The sequence below is a fragment of the Lissotriton helveticus genome, chromosome 9 (genome assembly GCF_964261635.1).
Source record: "Lissotriton helveticus chromosome 9, aLisHel1.1, whole genome shotgun sequence".
In the NCBI taxonomy this organism is placed as follows: domain Eukaryota; kingdom Metazoa; phylum Chordata; class Amphibia; order Caudata; family Salamandridae; genus Lissotriton; species Lissotriton helveticus.
Genome location: NC_136070.1, coordinates 606380474 through 606397460, shown reverse-complemented (window position 1 = coordinate 606397460; position 16987 = coordinate 606380474). Strand labels below are relative to the sequence as shown.

Genomic DNA, 16987 nt, shown 5'->3' with positions numbered 1-16987 from the left:
AAATCAGGACAGTGGAAAACAGATTGGACCGAGGAAGAGAAGTCACACAAGAGAAAGGGTAGTAGTGGTCCAATAGCTTTAGATAAAGCGAAGAGAGGAAAGCTATGTCTTCACCGAGCCAAAACGTATTATGAAAATGTATACGTGGGTGAAGTTGACTGTGAACATGCTTTTAATTTAGAGTACTACACTAAGGATTTCCTAAAGGGAATGCAAGTGATTCCAAATGTGTATTTTGTATGTGGAAGAAATGCCTACGTGAGACTACCTGACAACTGGTATGGATCATGTTACTTGGCAATTGTCTTCCCCAAAATATATCATGCACAAGACTTAGTGATCATTGAGGGCAAGACATCTTCGAGGGGAAGGAGAGATGTAGGCGATGCAGAAATGGTTGGAGATGTCTTTGGAGCTATGTTCCCTCTTTTGGGAGTAATCCTTAATGATGTTAAAATTAGACGACTGGCAACAGTTGTCGACAGGTTGTCTGCCAGCACTGCTCAGTCCTTAATGCTGGTAGAAGGAGAGATGCAATCGATAAGGGCTATGGTTCTTCAAAACCGTCTTGCATTAGATGTCCTACTAGCAAAAGAGGGCGGAGTCTGTAAGGCTTTGAAGGTCCAGGAATGTTGCACTTACATTCCAGACAATTCGAAGCCCCTTGAGAAAGTTATTAGGAACATAACTAGTATTCACAAGGAGATCGAAGACTTGAGTAGAGAAAATGTCTGGGAAAAGGTGGGCCACGGAATGAGTACAGTTGGAGGGTGGTTTTCCACCTTAGGCAAAAGCTTTGTATGGTATATCCTAAAGCCTATCATCATAATATTGATCTGTGGGATAATATTGTGGGGATTGGTGAGGGTATTCAAATGGTACAGAGCAAGAAGGTCAGAAAGGGCCCAAAGAGAGCAGCTGCAGAGATTGGCTGCCATACAAGATAATCAGTACAGGAGTCTGAGGGCTCTGGAAGCGCAGAGAATGCCAGCAATAACTGCAGTTTAAATGTTAGTGATGACCCCGAGAGGTCATCAAAGGGGGGAACTGAGAGAGCGCAAACTGACTTAAATGTATGAGTATATCACACTTATCTGTAGTAAGCACAAATCATGAGGAGAAATGCCATTGAGTGCTAATAGTATCTGCAATTATATTTTTGAATGTATAGCTAATGTAGAGATTTAAGTAGAAGTGGAACTAATACAGAAATGTGTGACATTATATGACTTTATTAGACGTGATTATTTTGAATCCATGTCGTGAAGCTGCTAAAACGTAAGATGGTATGCGGTTAAACGCAGAACGTGGTAGGCCTCAAGGCCAGAGCTGGAGGGAAAGGGAAGGTGGTTCTTTTCACGACACAGATTGTATTAAGGTTTTTGGTCATTGCATTAAATAGGCCATGATTTATAGAAATGTTTACTTAATAATAGAATAAGAGTATTAACATGCTTTAATTAAATGAAGAAGTTGAATGCTATAATCATAATGAGAAATATTGTAGGCCTGAAATGTTTTAGCATTGATTTACACGTACATGTCTGGGCTGAGAAATGTTGCAAGCCTTTTTCTTTTTAGAAGTATATGAGAGTTGGGTTCTTGGCTACAGATATCTGTCTGCAAAGGAAGAGGGGGGATCCAATTATAAATGAATGAATAGAGGTCTGTTCAGTAGACGGCCTAGACATGGAGGAGGGTTTTGGAATGTTTAAGGGGTATCAGCGGGCCGGAGAAGAGTCTGAGAAGCAAGGTCAACTCTAACGCATGAGGCCCAAGACAAAGCATCATGGAAAAAGCCAGAAGTTGCACCACGTGAGGGGCGTTCCGCAAGGGGCGTCTCAAATGTTGTTGACTGTTTTGTATTAGGGACAGCACCCCTGGGTGGAGTTAGAGCAGAGACCTGAGGACCCTTTAGAGAGCGGATGGGTAGGCAGAGAGGGGTCATGACTGGAGAACTATAGGTTTTCACCAAGAGACTTAGAGTGAGTGACTTCCCTTGGGGGTCATTCACTGCTGACACCTTTGTTAGGTTGGGATTTGGTTAAGTAGGGATACCATCTAGAGCAGGGTAGGGATAGCCTAACCTTTGCGTTTTCCTCCAATCTAAATGAAGGAGAGATATGCGTCTATGCTGATAGCTTTATTATTCTTAGAACTTGTGTTAGTGATTTCTGTTGCTCGTCTGAGGGCTTTTCGAGAGCACATGTATGTAATTGGACCTGTGTATCTCGTGAATCTCATTCTGAGATGCTTGTATTTGCAGCTTATCATTTCTTTACAATAAACTTTTGAAAGCTAGAAGTTGTTTGTGATCTTTGGGAGTAGAGTCCTTTCTTGGGTGAACTAACTTGGAAATAGGTGCACTTTCTTTCCTTACAGACAGGCAACAAAGGTTCAGTCGACCAGATCGAGGTTTGGATCAATAGATATAAGGTATCGATCAAAATCTCGCCCTTTCAACACTGACATCCTGAAAAGCAGACGTGTGCCAATATTTTGTTTTCACTCCAGTGCTGTTTTCGTTAAAACGTTCTCCGCACTTTGATTCGTTTACCATGCCTCCCAGCAGGTGGTCTCCTTGCATTTCTCCAGAGGCTGCAATACCATACATGCTAGTCACCGTGACAGGGATGTATGTCAGTACAACGCGATCTTTTAGATCGCCGACGCTGCCATTACAACGCAAGTTGTTACAACGACTTGCGTTGTAGGTCGTGGATTGTGGAATATTATAATTTTATATTCCAACACCAGTCCACGTAACAGTAGGGAAGGTGTTGGAATATAAAATTGCAATATTCCTTATACAACAGCGCCATCCCAGCGCAAGTCGTACTAACGACTTGCGTTGTAATGGCATTGTTGTAAAGGCATCGCAGTGTTTTCACCGCGTTGTAAACGATGTTCCCCCCGTGACAGAGCATTTGACACTGTAATAAATGGTCTCTTACGTAAAACGAGGCTGTAGAAGATCAAGATGAAGGTCTCGAGGGACTTGGAAGACTCTCAGATATTGACAAGTGGTAAAACTGTATTTTGCAACTCAACTTCTATGGCACAGGAACAACGGCCGGGGCAAGTGTGGGTCGGTGTTAGAGGGAAACAAATAAAACAAACGATATTACCCTTATTTCTTGTACTTCGCTAACGCCGATGCGGGCTCACGTGGTAGTTTGCGCCTGGAACGGATTACAATTAGTGCGGAAATACCATACTTTTCCCCCTCACAAATTTCACCAGATAACACCTGGCAGAATTTGTAAGGTGAGATCACCACACATTCTGAGTTTTGAAGCTGGAACAGAACAAAACATACGCTGTCATGGTGTTATCCCTCACTCCATACTGCTCAACGCAGAATGAGGAGTAATACTACCCCTGGTAAATACCGCTCCCACAGTATCAGTAATTACCACTCTAGATAACAGGACACATAATGAAGGCCTTAGTGTTGAGAGGCATAAACCTCACTGAAGAGCTATCCAGTGGTGGACATTCTTGTTTCTGCAAGTAGGTCCCTTATCAGGACTAAGGTTTCAAAGCACCAGGCATGGGGATAGGTAAGTCTGTGTGAAGTTTTGATTGGTGACTAGTCAACTCTACGTGGAAGGTTGTAGTCTGGAATATCGTGGGAGGAATTTCAAGGGGTCACAATCTTTTGACCAAAACATTGAAAATTAAAATAGTGAAGAGGTAAGAGCACATTGGGAGCTATAGATTTGGCATTCTTAAGTCCACATCTGTATGTATATGAATATATATATATATATATATATATATATATATATATATATATATATATATATATATATATATATATATATATATATATATATATATATATATATATATATATATATATTACCTACTGGCAGTCGCCAGTAGGTGTATATAGTTAGGATCTAGTTTCCATAGGAAATCCGCAACATTCTATTGGGAATAACTTTGGCGCCGGTTGATGAATCTTTGTGAATTTCTCAAAGAAGATGGCCCGCTCCGCTCCGCTCCTTCCCTGAAAGTTTTGGGGGGATTCGTGAAGTGGGGGCTGAGAAAAAAGGGGGTTCCCAAAATGTGTTTTCCCCATGCAATTTTCCATAGGACGATTAGACACGGCTACAGCCCGAACGGCTGAACGGAATTACAAGAAATTTGGCAAAATGGTAGAGTCTGATTCGCAGATCGCCCTTCTGTCTAAATGGTGTAAATCCCCCCAGTAGTTCCTGAGAAAATCAAAAGAGAAAAAATTTATATATCCTATAAGCGCGCACAGTGCGCGCACCTTCCCGTGCACGAGCTGCATGCTAATTGGCTGCCACTGTCTGTCAACACTCCAAAACAAAAATTGATGGCAGCCATCTTGTGCCTCGGTAGACTGAGGCACAAGAAAGCAGAAAAACAAACGTGTAGTACTCAAAAAGGGGGCAGGGTAGAAGCACCCTGACCCCCTAGGCCAGCTCAGGGGGTCCCACAGGGACCCCCAAGGCAAAAAATAAATAAATGTTTTTTTCAAAAATCGCGGGGTGTGCGCACCGTGTGTGTACCCCGCGATTCCCCCCCCAAATTTTTTGGGGGGCCTTGGGGGTCCTTGTGCGACCCCCTGAGCAGGCCTAGGGGGTCAGGGTGCTTCTACCCTGCCCCCTTTTTTAGTTCAAAAACTTTACGAGCATGAGCTGCATGCTCATTGGCTTTCAACACTTCAAACCAGGAAGTGTTGGCAGCCATCTTGTGCTCGGTAGACCGAGGCACAAGAAAGCAGAAAAACAAATGTGTAGAACACAAAAAGGGGGCAGGGTAGAAACACCCTGACCCCCTAGGTCTGCCAAGGTGGTCCCACAAGGACCCCCAAGGCCAAAATTTGTTTTTTTTAAAAAACGTTTTTTTTTAAATTACCCCCGGGGGGACAAAATCGCGTGGCATAGTGATAAAGAAGTGTGGGGTGGCCCCAATCCCCCCCTACACTGCCCCGGGGACCGCCACCCCCGGGGAAAAGCAACGCAGCCCCCTGGCGCATAATGGAGGCTCATGGTGGGCTAGTTGGCCTCCAGGGACCCCAGTATGCAAAGGAACTTAATCCCCCAATTTAGAACTCTCTAAAGGGCGCATTTGCACAGTTTAAGTTGGGGAATTAATTCCTGTTCAATCCAGAGGTCCCCTAGAGGGAACTAGTCCAATAGGTATCTCCAGTAAGCGCCATGGAGCTGCGCTGCAGAGTGTTGTAAAAAGGGGGCCTGCTCTCTGAACACCTGCCTGCAAAAATGTAGTAAATCAGTATAAAAAAAATAACAATTAATACATTTAAAAATTGTCATTTAAAAAACCTTCAAAATTGAATGAAAAAACCATAGGTTTCAGGCCTGATATAGTTAGAAATTAGCATTTAAAAAACCATTGAAATTCACTGAAAAAACCATAGGTTTCAGGCCTTATATAGTTAGGAATTAGCATTTAAAAAACCTTTGAAATTCACTGAAAAAACCATAGGTTTCAGGCCTTATATAGTTAGGAATTAGCATTTAAAAAACCTTAACCTTGCAAATTAATTGAAAAAACCATGGGTTTCAGGCCTTTTATAGTTAGGAATTAGCATTTTAAAAACCTTTGAAATTCACTGAAAAAACCATAGGTTTCAGGCCTTATATAGTTAGGAATTAGCATTTAAAAATCCTTTGAAATTCACAAAAAAAACTATAAGTTTTAGGGGTGTTATAGTTAGCTGGACATTTCACTCATACAAAACCATTGAAATTGCTCCTATATAGTTAGTTGTACTAACTATATTTCGCGCACCCGCAATCCACTGATGATGATGTCACATATTACATCATTCATGACATGGTCAGTGACATCACTGATGACTGATGACATCTCAAATGTAGTTTTATATAGCGTGAACTCGACCTGAAGGTATCGGAGCACTTTTCATGAGCACCAGTTGCATTACAGAAAGACAAATTCATTTTTAGGTCGAGCCTGTCAATGCGCTTGCGCATTGAGCTTGCGAGAGATATTGGGGCTTAACCAGAGCGTAACCATCGGGCGATTTGATGCTGTGCCCGTGAAAAGCAAGGCTCAATGCGCAAGCGCATTGACCTAAAAAGCGCGTGCACATCAAAGCCACCAGCCTCCCTCCCACAGGCATCCCCCAGCGTGCGCTGTGCACATCAAAGCCACCAGCCTCCCTCCCACAGACATCCCCCAGCGTGCGCTGTGCCTCAGGCATTTCTCCTCCCCTAATTTATTCACTGCCCACGGCTTTCACTTTGACGGCCGCCAGGCCGTCTCTCGCCTCACGCTTATCACACCCCCCCTTCTCTCTAGCACGCTAACACTCATTCCACAGCCTCTCTCCCATTGGACAGAAAAGTGCACATTTGACTTGTGTATGTATGTTTAGTTTAAAAGAGAGTGTAGAGTTACTTGTAGAACTAGAGTGCACTGGACAGTAATGTAGGTATCACTTCTCTTTAACTCTGCCTCAGGTTCCGTATTCTTCACAGGTTCGCTTTCGGGTTGCGGACTGCAAAACTATCACCAACAATGCCAAAGTGGGTAGGACGCGGTTATCTGCCTCTGAAATCAGCAAGAGCTTCTGGTAGATTAGGAGGGATTGGCTTGTTTATTTTAAGGTTCTGTTTGGGAAAACATGAGGGTGGGAGCGTCATGGGATTTGTTTTTTTTTAGTTTTGTTTTGTTTTCATTAAACCTTTGTTGCTTCATCAGCGCAGCACAGCACGTTATTATTATTGTTGTAATAAATGTGGTCAAACAATTGGTACGAATCCTCTTCTAAAGAGGCTGCCCGTCTCCCCCCCTTGTTCCTTCGCTACTAGTATGTTACAAAAAGACCCCGCTGCCTAGCAGTCACAGATGGTGAAAATCGGCCATGGTAGCAGTCACAGGCCCTTTCGCGTTAATATGGTCTGTCGCTCTTGGCGTGTCAGTGGTGTTCCCCTTAGTTTCACTTTGTTTTTGGCTGACATCATATGTCCCCATATGACATAGGTGGACTGGCGCCAGCCCTGGCTTTCCTGGAAACCTCGTCTTACATCTAAACGCCTCGTACAGTCATTATTTCCCCCCCACCCCCATGGTATGCACATGCAGAGGTGAAAATGAGGTGGTCATTTTATGAAAGAGCACTCCTCTCCTGTAAGCAGTAAAACCCGTGCCGCCTGCCTATGCGTGCCCCGAGTTTCTCTATTCTTCCGTCCCTGCCTGACACTCTCCCTTTTCAATTTGTAATCATAAATAATGTGCATTATTTCCAACTCCCGGCTTGGACAACTGCTAATTAAAGGAAGTGGGCCTGGTAAATTACACAATTGTAGCAGTGCAATGGTTATTATTTGTGTTTTTACGATCATTGGCAGCGTGCCACGGGCAATGTGTTGTTCAAGCTGCTGTGGCCTCCTGACGAGAAACCGGGTACTTTTTTTTTACAAATTGAGCACTCCCTTCGTTACTTTATGAAACAAAAGATTGTGTATAAATTACGCTAGTCAGTGCCACTAGCCACTTTACCAGACCATGTCTTTGGTGGTTTTAACTTGCGGACTATGAAAAAAGTGGATGTTGACTTTTGCATTAATTCTCAGATCTTGGTCTGATCATTAGAAAGGTAGCTACATATTTAATTCCAGTATTGGGCTAGTAATGGCTTTTAAAAGAATTATATATGAAATATTTTATGTATTTTGATTTTTTTCCCAGTTTAATATGGTTATGGATGTACAGTAAAATCAATCAGTGGGTTTATAAGTGATTTGTCTACGGACTTTGTACGCACGTTTTCCTTCATTCATGAGTTGCCTTGGTTCTCATATTCCATTGTCCCCTTTTTTATGTTTTCATATGGTGCGGGCATTGTAGACTTAAGAGCTATTCTTTACTGCGACTTTGGTAATTTATTTCATATATTCGGATCTTCAATTGCATATATGTTTATTCCCTAGCTAAGTCAATGAGAGTGATTGACAAATATGTTCCTCGCTTTGCAATATTGCATGTTTGGCTAAACATGCATTTTGTGTATGCACTAATTAACAATATTAATCTTAAATTGTGCAAAACGTGCTGCATGTGCATGCATATTTATAGTTTTGCAAATATCGCAGTAGTTTCCATGCATGTGATCTGCATCTGATGCATTCCCTGTTCCCCTACAGCAAACCTGACCTCGAGAGAGTTATATTAAATGAGTGAATTAATAACGATTTACCTTCACATTTTTTTTTGTTGTTGCAGTTTTATATAGCGCAAACTGGACCCAAAGGTATTGGAGCGCTTTATATGAACACCATTTACGTTACACAAGAATACATCATTTTTTTTTCATTGCTGAGGGCTCAGCAGCTTCTCCAACACGGTTTTGCAAAAACCATGACAAAATTAGCACTGACCAAACCAAAAGGCTGGCAACCACCACCAGAACTATTCGCTTTGACAATGCTTGTTCAGAAAGATGAGGCGACAATGCCACAAAAAATATGGTATCACACCATTTTAGTGGCAAATTGTAGGCTCACAAAGCAGTCACTTTGTAGAAGAGACAATCATGTCCTCTACTTTTGAAAAGTGCAGCGACCCGGCATGTTCAGATTGTAAAAAAGAATCGAGTCTGCACTGGAAAAAAAAGTCAGCTTTTAATACACACATAATTACACTCTACTGACTGCAACACACACTCCACACAATACCACTCAGTGCCACATAATTATATGCCACATAATTACACTGCACTCAATGCAACATACACTCCAAACAATACCACTCAGTGCCACATAATTACACGCCACTTTTTTACACTACACTCAATGCAACATACACTCCAAATATCACTCAGTTCCACATAATTACCTGCCACATAATTACACTGCGCTCAACGCAACATACACTCCAAATACCACTCAGTGCCACATAATTACATGCCACATAATTACACTGCACTCAATGCAACATACACTCCAAACAATACCACTCAGTGCCACATAATTACACGCCACATAATTACACTCTACTGAATACAACATAGACTCCAGACAATACCACTCAGTTCCACATAATTATATGCTACATATTTACACTGCGCTCAACGCAACATACACTCCAAATACCACTCAGTGCCACATAATTACACTGCACTCAATGCGACATACACTCCAAATACCACTCAGTGCCACATAATTACACGCCACTTTTTTACACTACACTCAATGCAACATACACTCCAAATACCACTCAGTTCCACATAATTACCCGCCACATAATTACATTGCGCTCAACGCAACATACACTCCAAATACCACTCAGTGCCACACAAGTATATGCTACATATTTACACTGCGCTCAACGCAACATACACTCCAAATACCACTCAATGCCACATAATTACACAACACATATTTACACTGCACTCAATGCAACATACACTCCAAATACCACTCAGTGCCACATAATTACCCGCCACATAATTACACTGCGCTCAACGCAACATACACTCCAAATACCACTCAGTGCCACATAATTATACGCCACATAATTACAGTGCACTCAATGCAACATACACTCCAAATACCACTCAGTGCCACATAATTACACGCCACGTAATTACACTGCACTCAATGCGACATACACTCTAAATACCACTCAGTGCCACATAATTACACTGCGCTCAACGCAACATACACTCCAAATACCACCCAGTGCCACATAATTACACTGCGCTCAACGCAACATACACTCCAAATATCACTCTATGCCACATAGTTACACACCACATAATTACACTCTATCTATCGCATCACCACAGCATCACTCAGCACCACCACAGCATCACTCAGGGGCACCACAACATCACTATGCGCTACCACAGCATCACTGAACGCCACAGCATCACTCGTCGCCACCACAACATCACTCAGCGCCACTACAGCATCAATCTGTGCAACCATTCAACAACAACTGGTTCAAATATGTTCTCTCAATGTTTCAAGCTTTATTACAAATGTCACAAAAAGATGTTAATATTTCACTTCTGTTCTTGGATTTTCATCACAATAAAATACACTGAACATAATCTTCACACAAGTTATTTACAAAAGTTTAAGCTGTTGCCATTATAAATTACAATAACTTTTATTTAAGTATTAATTATTTAAAAAAATTAAAAGCAATTGTTATTTGTAATATCAATACATCTAAGTCACGTAAATACAACACATATTGCATTACAAATGCTATAGGTGTCACATTTGCGAAAGTTAAAAGTATTGGCATTGTAAATGACAAAGCTATTAATTTTGCTATTTTCAAAACCAACACATAAATAAAAAAATTGTCATTTACAATACCAATAGCTCAAACTTTCCTAATGCGAGACCTATTGCATTGCAAATGCTTGTTAAGCAAGGGGAGATTAAGTGTTTTGCCCAGAATCAGAAGATATTCGAACCTCCTGCCAGGCTGGAACCTGGTTCCCAAGCTTTAAAGTTGCCGCCCTGGCCATTAACCCACACACTTTACCCTATGGTCATCATGGTGGGTAGATGTAGCATTAATAAGCTGCAGTATTCCAAGGCCAGCGCTAGCGCGCCGTTACGGATAACTGGTCATCCCAGTTGGGCCTGCAACAGAGTTAGCAGACCCATTGGTATTACGAGTCAGGCGGTAAATCCGCAGGCCAGGCAGTTTTGCCCAGGGGCTCTGGCTGCTGAAAGCAGTTCAGGGTCCGTATTACACATTATCATTGTTTGCCCCATTATGGTGTATACGCTGCCCCCAGGGCAGCGCATTCATGTGAAAACACGGAGCAGCCACTCCGTGTTTTCACAGTGCAGGCGGCACCCATCTGCACTTTCAAAGGGGTGTAGAGATCCCCTTGCAGGCGGGTGCAGTGAGTGACTGCACCCGCCTGCAAGGGGCTGTCTGGGGGTCCATGTGATCCCTTTTACCCCCTGCAGATGGCTGCTGTCAGGAGTCGCACTAACAGTGCGCCATCTTTTAAATGGCGCAATGTCCGGGATTCTTTGACTCGGCGCCCACTTCTGGAATATGGCGCAAACGCAGAGTCAAAGAAATCCCCTCATTTGCATAGGGTACACCCCTATGCAAATAAGGCAACACCCTCTGTTGATAGCACTGGTACCATAAGTGCACCAGCACTATCAGTATTATAGAAGGGGACACAAAAGCGTCTGTGTCCTGTTCTATATTACAAAAGTGCCCCGAGGGTGTGCAAAGCGGGTGCAAAAGCCCAGTGTGCCCCCGTGGCATGTCTGTAATATGGACCCTGATCGCCATATGAAAAAGCGGTCTAGAATGCTTTAGTGAAAACAGTTCTGTCTGTGAGAGGTCCATGGACAAGCATCTTCTGTCACTGGGACGCCTGTTGACTGAGGTTCAGACAGTGCTTAATTTGTAAAATAATAAGTGCCAGGGCTCTCGCCAGAAGACCCACAACAGCTTGCACCACACATTGTCCCTACCACGCGGCCAATGATAGTAACAACACAACTACTAACCATCACACTCCTACAAGTCTGACAGTTCTGACTGTTTCAGGCCTCCAAAGCTATAAGAATGGCTGGGGTGGCAGGAAACAGTCATGTTTCATGTATATTCAATTAATAATTGCCTGTTGTTGTGGGCATCTTTAAATTAGTCAGACAGCACCACCTTGTGGCAGACTGTCACAAGAGCAGGTGTTGACAATTAACTGCCTTACCGAGCACCGGTTCAAATTAAGCACTGTTAGTTTCAGAGCTTATGGAGGCTCCAATCTCCTCTTGGCCTTTCCTCTCAATGACCAGGCATCTCTGGATTCCCAGCACTTCCTCAGGGCTCGCTGACTCGTCTTCTTGTTTTCGTTGCAGTGCGCCTCCCCTCTGCCTGGTCTCAGGACCCAGGAGATCTGCTGCCGAAGTTCAGGGATCGCCTGGGGGGTCCATGACTGCTTGCCCTGCGCTGGGTACCAAGGTAAGCACTTTCCTCCACCGATTGGTGGCCTTATGGTGTATCAATTTTAACATGTTTACTTTGTCTTATACTGCCAACGTGCCGAGGTACAGGAACATCGGAGTGTTGTAAACAATACACGGAAATATAGACATTTATTAACAAGTGCAAGGTTTATGACTGTACTCGGTTTATACAGAAATAAACAATTCTCAAGGTTAAACAAAAATCTACTTGGTTTAATAGGGCAAGGCGAGGGAGGGCTGTTTCAACATGCATTTTAAAAAATATATTTTTATTTGCATTTTCAACCAAAATGGAACAACCAACGTGTCACAGATGATCATTCGCACACCCAAATGGCCTTCCCCTCCCCCACCCACCTCCCATAGTGTCTTTTCTTTTTTCAACAGGTATTTTTGGTGCAGTAGACGCCGTGGCAGCAGGGCCTGTGGTTCTGAGAGGTCTTCTGAACCCCAATTTGTTTTCTGTCCTATTGTGGACAGAGCAGCACCCTTTCTCCTTGTATTTGGGCCCACGGAGCCCTTCAAATGCCCCCACCGGTACTTCGATTGTGCTTCTGGGATAGGTTTCAATGTGCTTATATACATCTATATGATTCTCACATTTTTTATTTTCTTAAATACATTTCTACTTGTATTTTTGCAAAGCTAACTATGCCATCACCTTCCAAAACAGGGACTGCATCCCACATTAACTCATTCCGAGCTGTAGTCATGTTGCCTCAAATTTGGCGCCAAATATTGACTGAAAATAAAATAAGCACTAGAAAAGGTATTGGGTCTCGCCTTTTGGCTTTGGCAATGCACATCTATTAGATATGTTCATTGACATTGCTGAACAGCATTTGTATAAAAAAAATGCATGATGTGTATGCACTTATGTACCTATGCGATGCACTTATGTACCTATGCGATGCATGTTTCATAAAGCTATGGCAGCTGCTCCATGATGAGATTTAAGCATGCATGAATCATCAGGCGTGCACTTGCATATGCCATAATGCAGCAGCCATTTTGTTTTGTTTTTTATTTTCAGTTGCTTGATGGAGTATGAAAAAGAATACAGAGGCCCGGCAACAAATTGCAGTTTCTGGGCATTTCAGAAAAAATCACTTTCTGTTTTTAGCAAAGAACAATGGGCAGGGGTGACGGAGCAATGGAGGAGTGAGTGGGGAGGAAGTCAACACCACTGAGCAATGAAGTGGGTGGCAGCTGAAAACAACTGAGAAGTGGGGAGAGTATTAAAAATGAAAATAAGCAGATAGATGAAGCAATAGAATGGCTGCGTGGAGGGGAGAACAACTTAGAGGGTAGTGGCCAAACTGAGAGGCACAAGGGAAAGAGCAGGAAAACACAGGCACTCCCATGCCCTGCTGCAACAAAAAGAATTCAAGTAGTCCTCTGCACACAAGCAGTGGAAGGACTCCCCTCATCCAATTAGAACATAATGAGACAAACAAAGTATAGGGAAGCCATCGATAAGAAACAGGGAAATAAAATAGACAAGAAAGCCATTGAATCGTGAGCAAGGTGCTAACCCAAAGTTCACTAAGGCCCTCGTTAGCAGTCACCAGGAGTAGAATTACAGCATGGAATTGTGTTCCTTCTAATTGTGAGTGGGTATATGTTCCCATTCCTATTGTTTAGGATAAGGGAGGATCATACACGACTTTATCATGTGGTTAATTTCACGCAGTATAATCACATAAGCTTTGGCTCAGAAGCCAATCCTCATTCCACGGTTTGTCTGACAGACGGGGCATACAATATTCCCCCTTGTCAGAAATTACCTTCTTTGTATCCTCCAATGCAAGATTACTTGATCTTTTCATTGCTCTAGCTTTTAAAGTAATTTTATCTTCTTGGAAAGATAACTCCAAATTGTCTATACTTACCTGGTGGAACTTCATCTGTGATGAACATAGAATTGCTGTTGCTTCATCTTCTTCTGTTTCTCTAAAAATTAAATCTGATCTCCTCTGGCTCCCCTTTACTACATACCTTTCTTCCAAGTCTCATCGCTGTTAATTTTGTTTCTTCCTTCTCTGCAAATATTCCTCTTATAGATGCATTGATCTCTCTTTCTTTCCTTTTCTTTTCTTTTCCCTTTTCCCTTTCCCCCTTCTTTCTTCTTATCTTTCTATTTCTATCTTTTTATTCCCATCTTCTTCCTTCTTTTGGTATACATTTCCTATTTATTATATGCCTCATGTTATATTTTTTTTAGTTAATCACATGTCTTCATATGGCTTATGTATTGTATTTGCAAAATCCTAATAAAAATGTTCTTAAACAAAAAAGAAAAAAAGAAATTACCTTCTCCTTCCCTCCTTACACCCCACAGCCCTCTCTCTTTCCCCCATCTCACCCAGAGGTCTCCGCATACAGTTGCCCTCTGCTCAGAGCAGGTGGTAAATATTTGTGTTAAACTGGTGGGAATTGAGAATTCCATGTGGTTTTATAATGGGAAAAATCGGCGCCACATGGTTGCTCCCCATTTCATTGGTTCCTTGTATTTGCATAGTACTGGAGTGGATTTACTGCACAGTAACAGTACATTTGCGTGCTAATCTACTGTCTCCAGTACTATGAAACCCAGAATGAGGGCCTGTATGTATGCATTTCAATATCTAAGAGACAATAAGTCTCCAACAGCTGGTAGCCAAAGCAACAGCAGGTATCTAAAGCTGTCTTGAGGTGAGGCATGATAAGGAAAACCAGAACATCAAAGTTATCAACATCTCATTTCTTCCAAATTCTTTTCGATGGTGTACCATGCACAATAGGATTTCAAGACTAGGACTTCTGGATGCATGTTGTGAGTAGCTCTCTGTACTCGTCAGTTACATCCCAGCATCGCTGTGCACCATGCATAAACCCCTGGTTCATAAAGGTTGGATCTGGGCTCCGCTGTAGAAAAAGTGTGACATGTCATGGGGTTTGGGCTGCAAGAGCCGCATAACCACACAATGATTACTCCCCAGACTGTGGCGAATGGGACAGGTAGTGTCCGTAGGTAGGTTAAACCAATGCTTAATTTGTAAAAAAAAAATGCCAGGGCTCTCGTCAGGAGGCCACCGCAGTTTGCACCACACATTGACACTGTACATAACCAACTACTAACCATGACACTGTAGTCTGACAATTCACATTGTTTGAGGCCGCCAAAGCTTTGAAAATGGCTTGGGTGGCATTTTTTATTTTTTTTAATGTATATTGAACTAACAAACAACTGTTTTTTTGCTCATCTTTAAATTACACAACTAGCTCCACCATGTGGCATTTGGCATAAGTACAGGTTCAGGCATTTAAGTGCCGTTCCAGCACCAGAAACCACCGGTTCAAATTAAGCCCTGGCCTCCGCCCCCTATCCCTTTCTTTCTGATAGGTGCAACAGTAGGCTGGATCAGTGAAGGAAGATCAGGGATGACAAGCATTCGATCTGACTCCACCTTGTGCCCAAACATATTCTCGCCCCTCAAACACCTACCCTATGCACAGCCACGCAAACACTCAACTCTACCTCGATGGCCACCCTTCATGCCCAAGCACACGAACAAACCCAAAAAACACCCTTACCCATCAAAACACCACCACTGCTAAATCCCTTTTCCATTCATTTGCGCACCCGCCTTTTCACCTTACTTGCCATAGCCTGCATCCAGAGACCATTGCCTCCAACAAGTGACCCTTTTGTTGCGTTAAATGACTGCTTACTTGTGAATAAAGACCGGAGCATGGAGACAAACTGGCAGAATATGAGTATTCATTTTGAGAATCTCTATTGTGAATATAATTAAGTTGGGTTCCTGTACCCGAAGAACCAGATGGAGGATTAATAGAGCTCTACAAAAAAGAAAATAATGTTGAATGAAACTGGGCATAAATTACGAGAAAGTGCAAATACATTGAGCGAAATACATTTTTTGAGTATCTCAAGTGAAAACTGAACACAGGGGCTTATGTCTCATTGGAAAGGTACTTGAGATACCCCCTAGAGACAGTTTCAAGGAGTCTCCTACAACACACTGTCTGTTTGAACCAGTTTCCACAAGACGTTTTATGCTCAAACCAATCTCTCAGCAAAAGAGTGTGTGAAATTTCAGGCTTACATTAGTTCTGATTTTTCTTTTTTATTTATATGAATCGAAACTGAGGGAATTGCTCAAGTTACAAAAGTGTAACGGAAATGTAACACAAGCCCGTTCCGCTTTGTAAAGCTTTATTCGACATATAATCATAAAAGCATATAACAAGAAATAACCTTAGTTTTTATATAAAAACCAAATTCTAACAATAGGATTGATATGTATGCCGGCTTTGATAAAAAAAAAAATGATCATTTAAAAAAACACTTGGGTTATTAAAAATATATGATAAATAAAAAACTGTACATGGTTTTGAAATGGCAGTTCACAACAAGATTAACTTCATCATAAAGACCTAGGGACTCGAGAAAGCCCCTGAACAAGTGTCAAATAATGTTTGCAACAATGCATCAGTGGGTGCAGACATACCTGTAGATGTTATAATAACATTGATTTTGTCCTTAGTACCCACGCCTATCCAAGATAATTTGCAACTGTTGTTATGATGGTAGATGATGTGCTTGTGCGAATGTATGACGGTACAACGCGTGCTTTCACAACGCGTACCATTACCACGCATCTTTTACAACGCAAGTCGTTACAACGACTTGCGTTGGGGGGCGCTGGATAGTGAATAGTTTAATTTACTATTCCAACTCCAGTCCCCGTGGAAGGTGTTGGATAGTAAATTAAACTATTCCATATCCTACAGCGCCCTCCAGCGCAAGTCGTTGTAACGACTTGCGTTGTAAAATCTGTGTGGTAATGGTACCGCGTTATGAAAGTTTCGTTATAAAGGATGTTTCCCGCTTGTGCATATGGTTCTTTCGCCTTGGGCGCTTCTGCGTGTGCCTAACAGTTTACACAATGGTCTCAGCCAAACCTGATGGGTAATTGCATAGACTGGACAGGCAAAAAGCA

General features: G+C 42.3%; 1 protein-coding gene across 5 annotated transcripts in view; it reads left to right on the top strand.

Annotated features, from left to right (window-relative positions):
• LTBP4 (latent transforming growth factor beta binding protein 4) overlaps positions 1 to 16987 on the top strand; it is a 1311633-nt gene that overhangs the window by 925608 nt on the left and 369038 nt on the right. For all 5 annotated transcript variants that reach the window (XM_078660636.1, XM_078660634.1, XM_078660635.1 and 2 more), the window contains one exon: positions 11874 to 11976. In XM_078660636.1, the coding sequence (XP_078516762.1) occupies positions 11874 to 11976 (103 nt within the window). The remainder of the gene's footprint in view (positions 1 to 11873; positions 11977 to 16987) is intronic.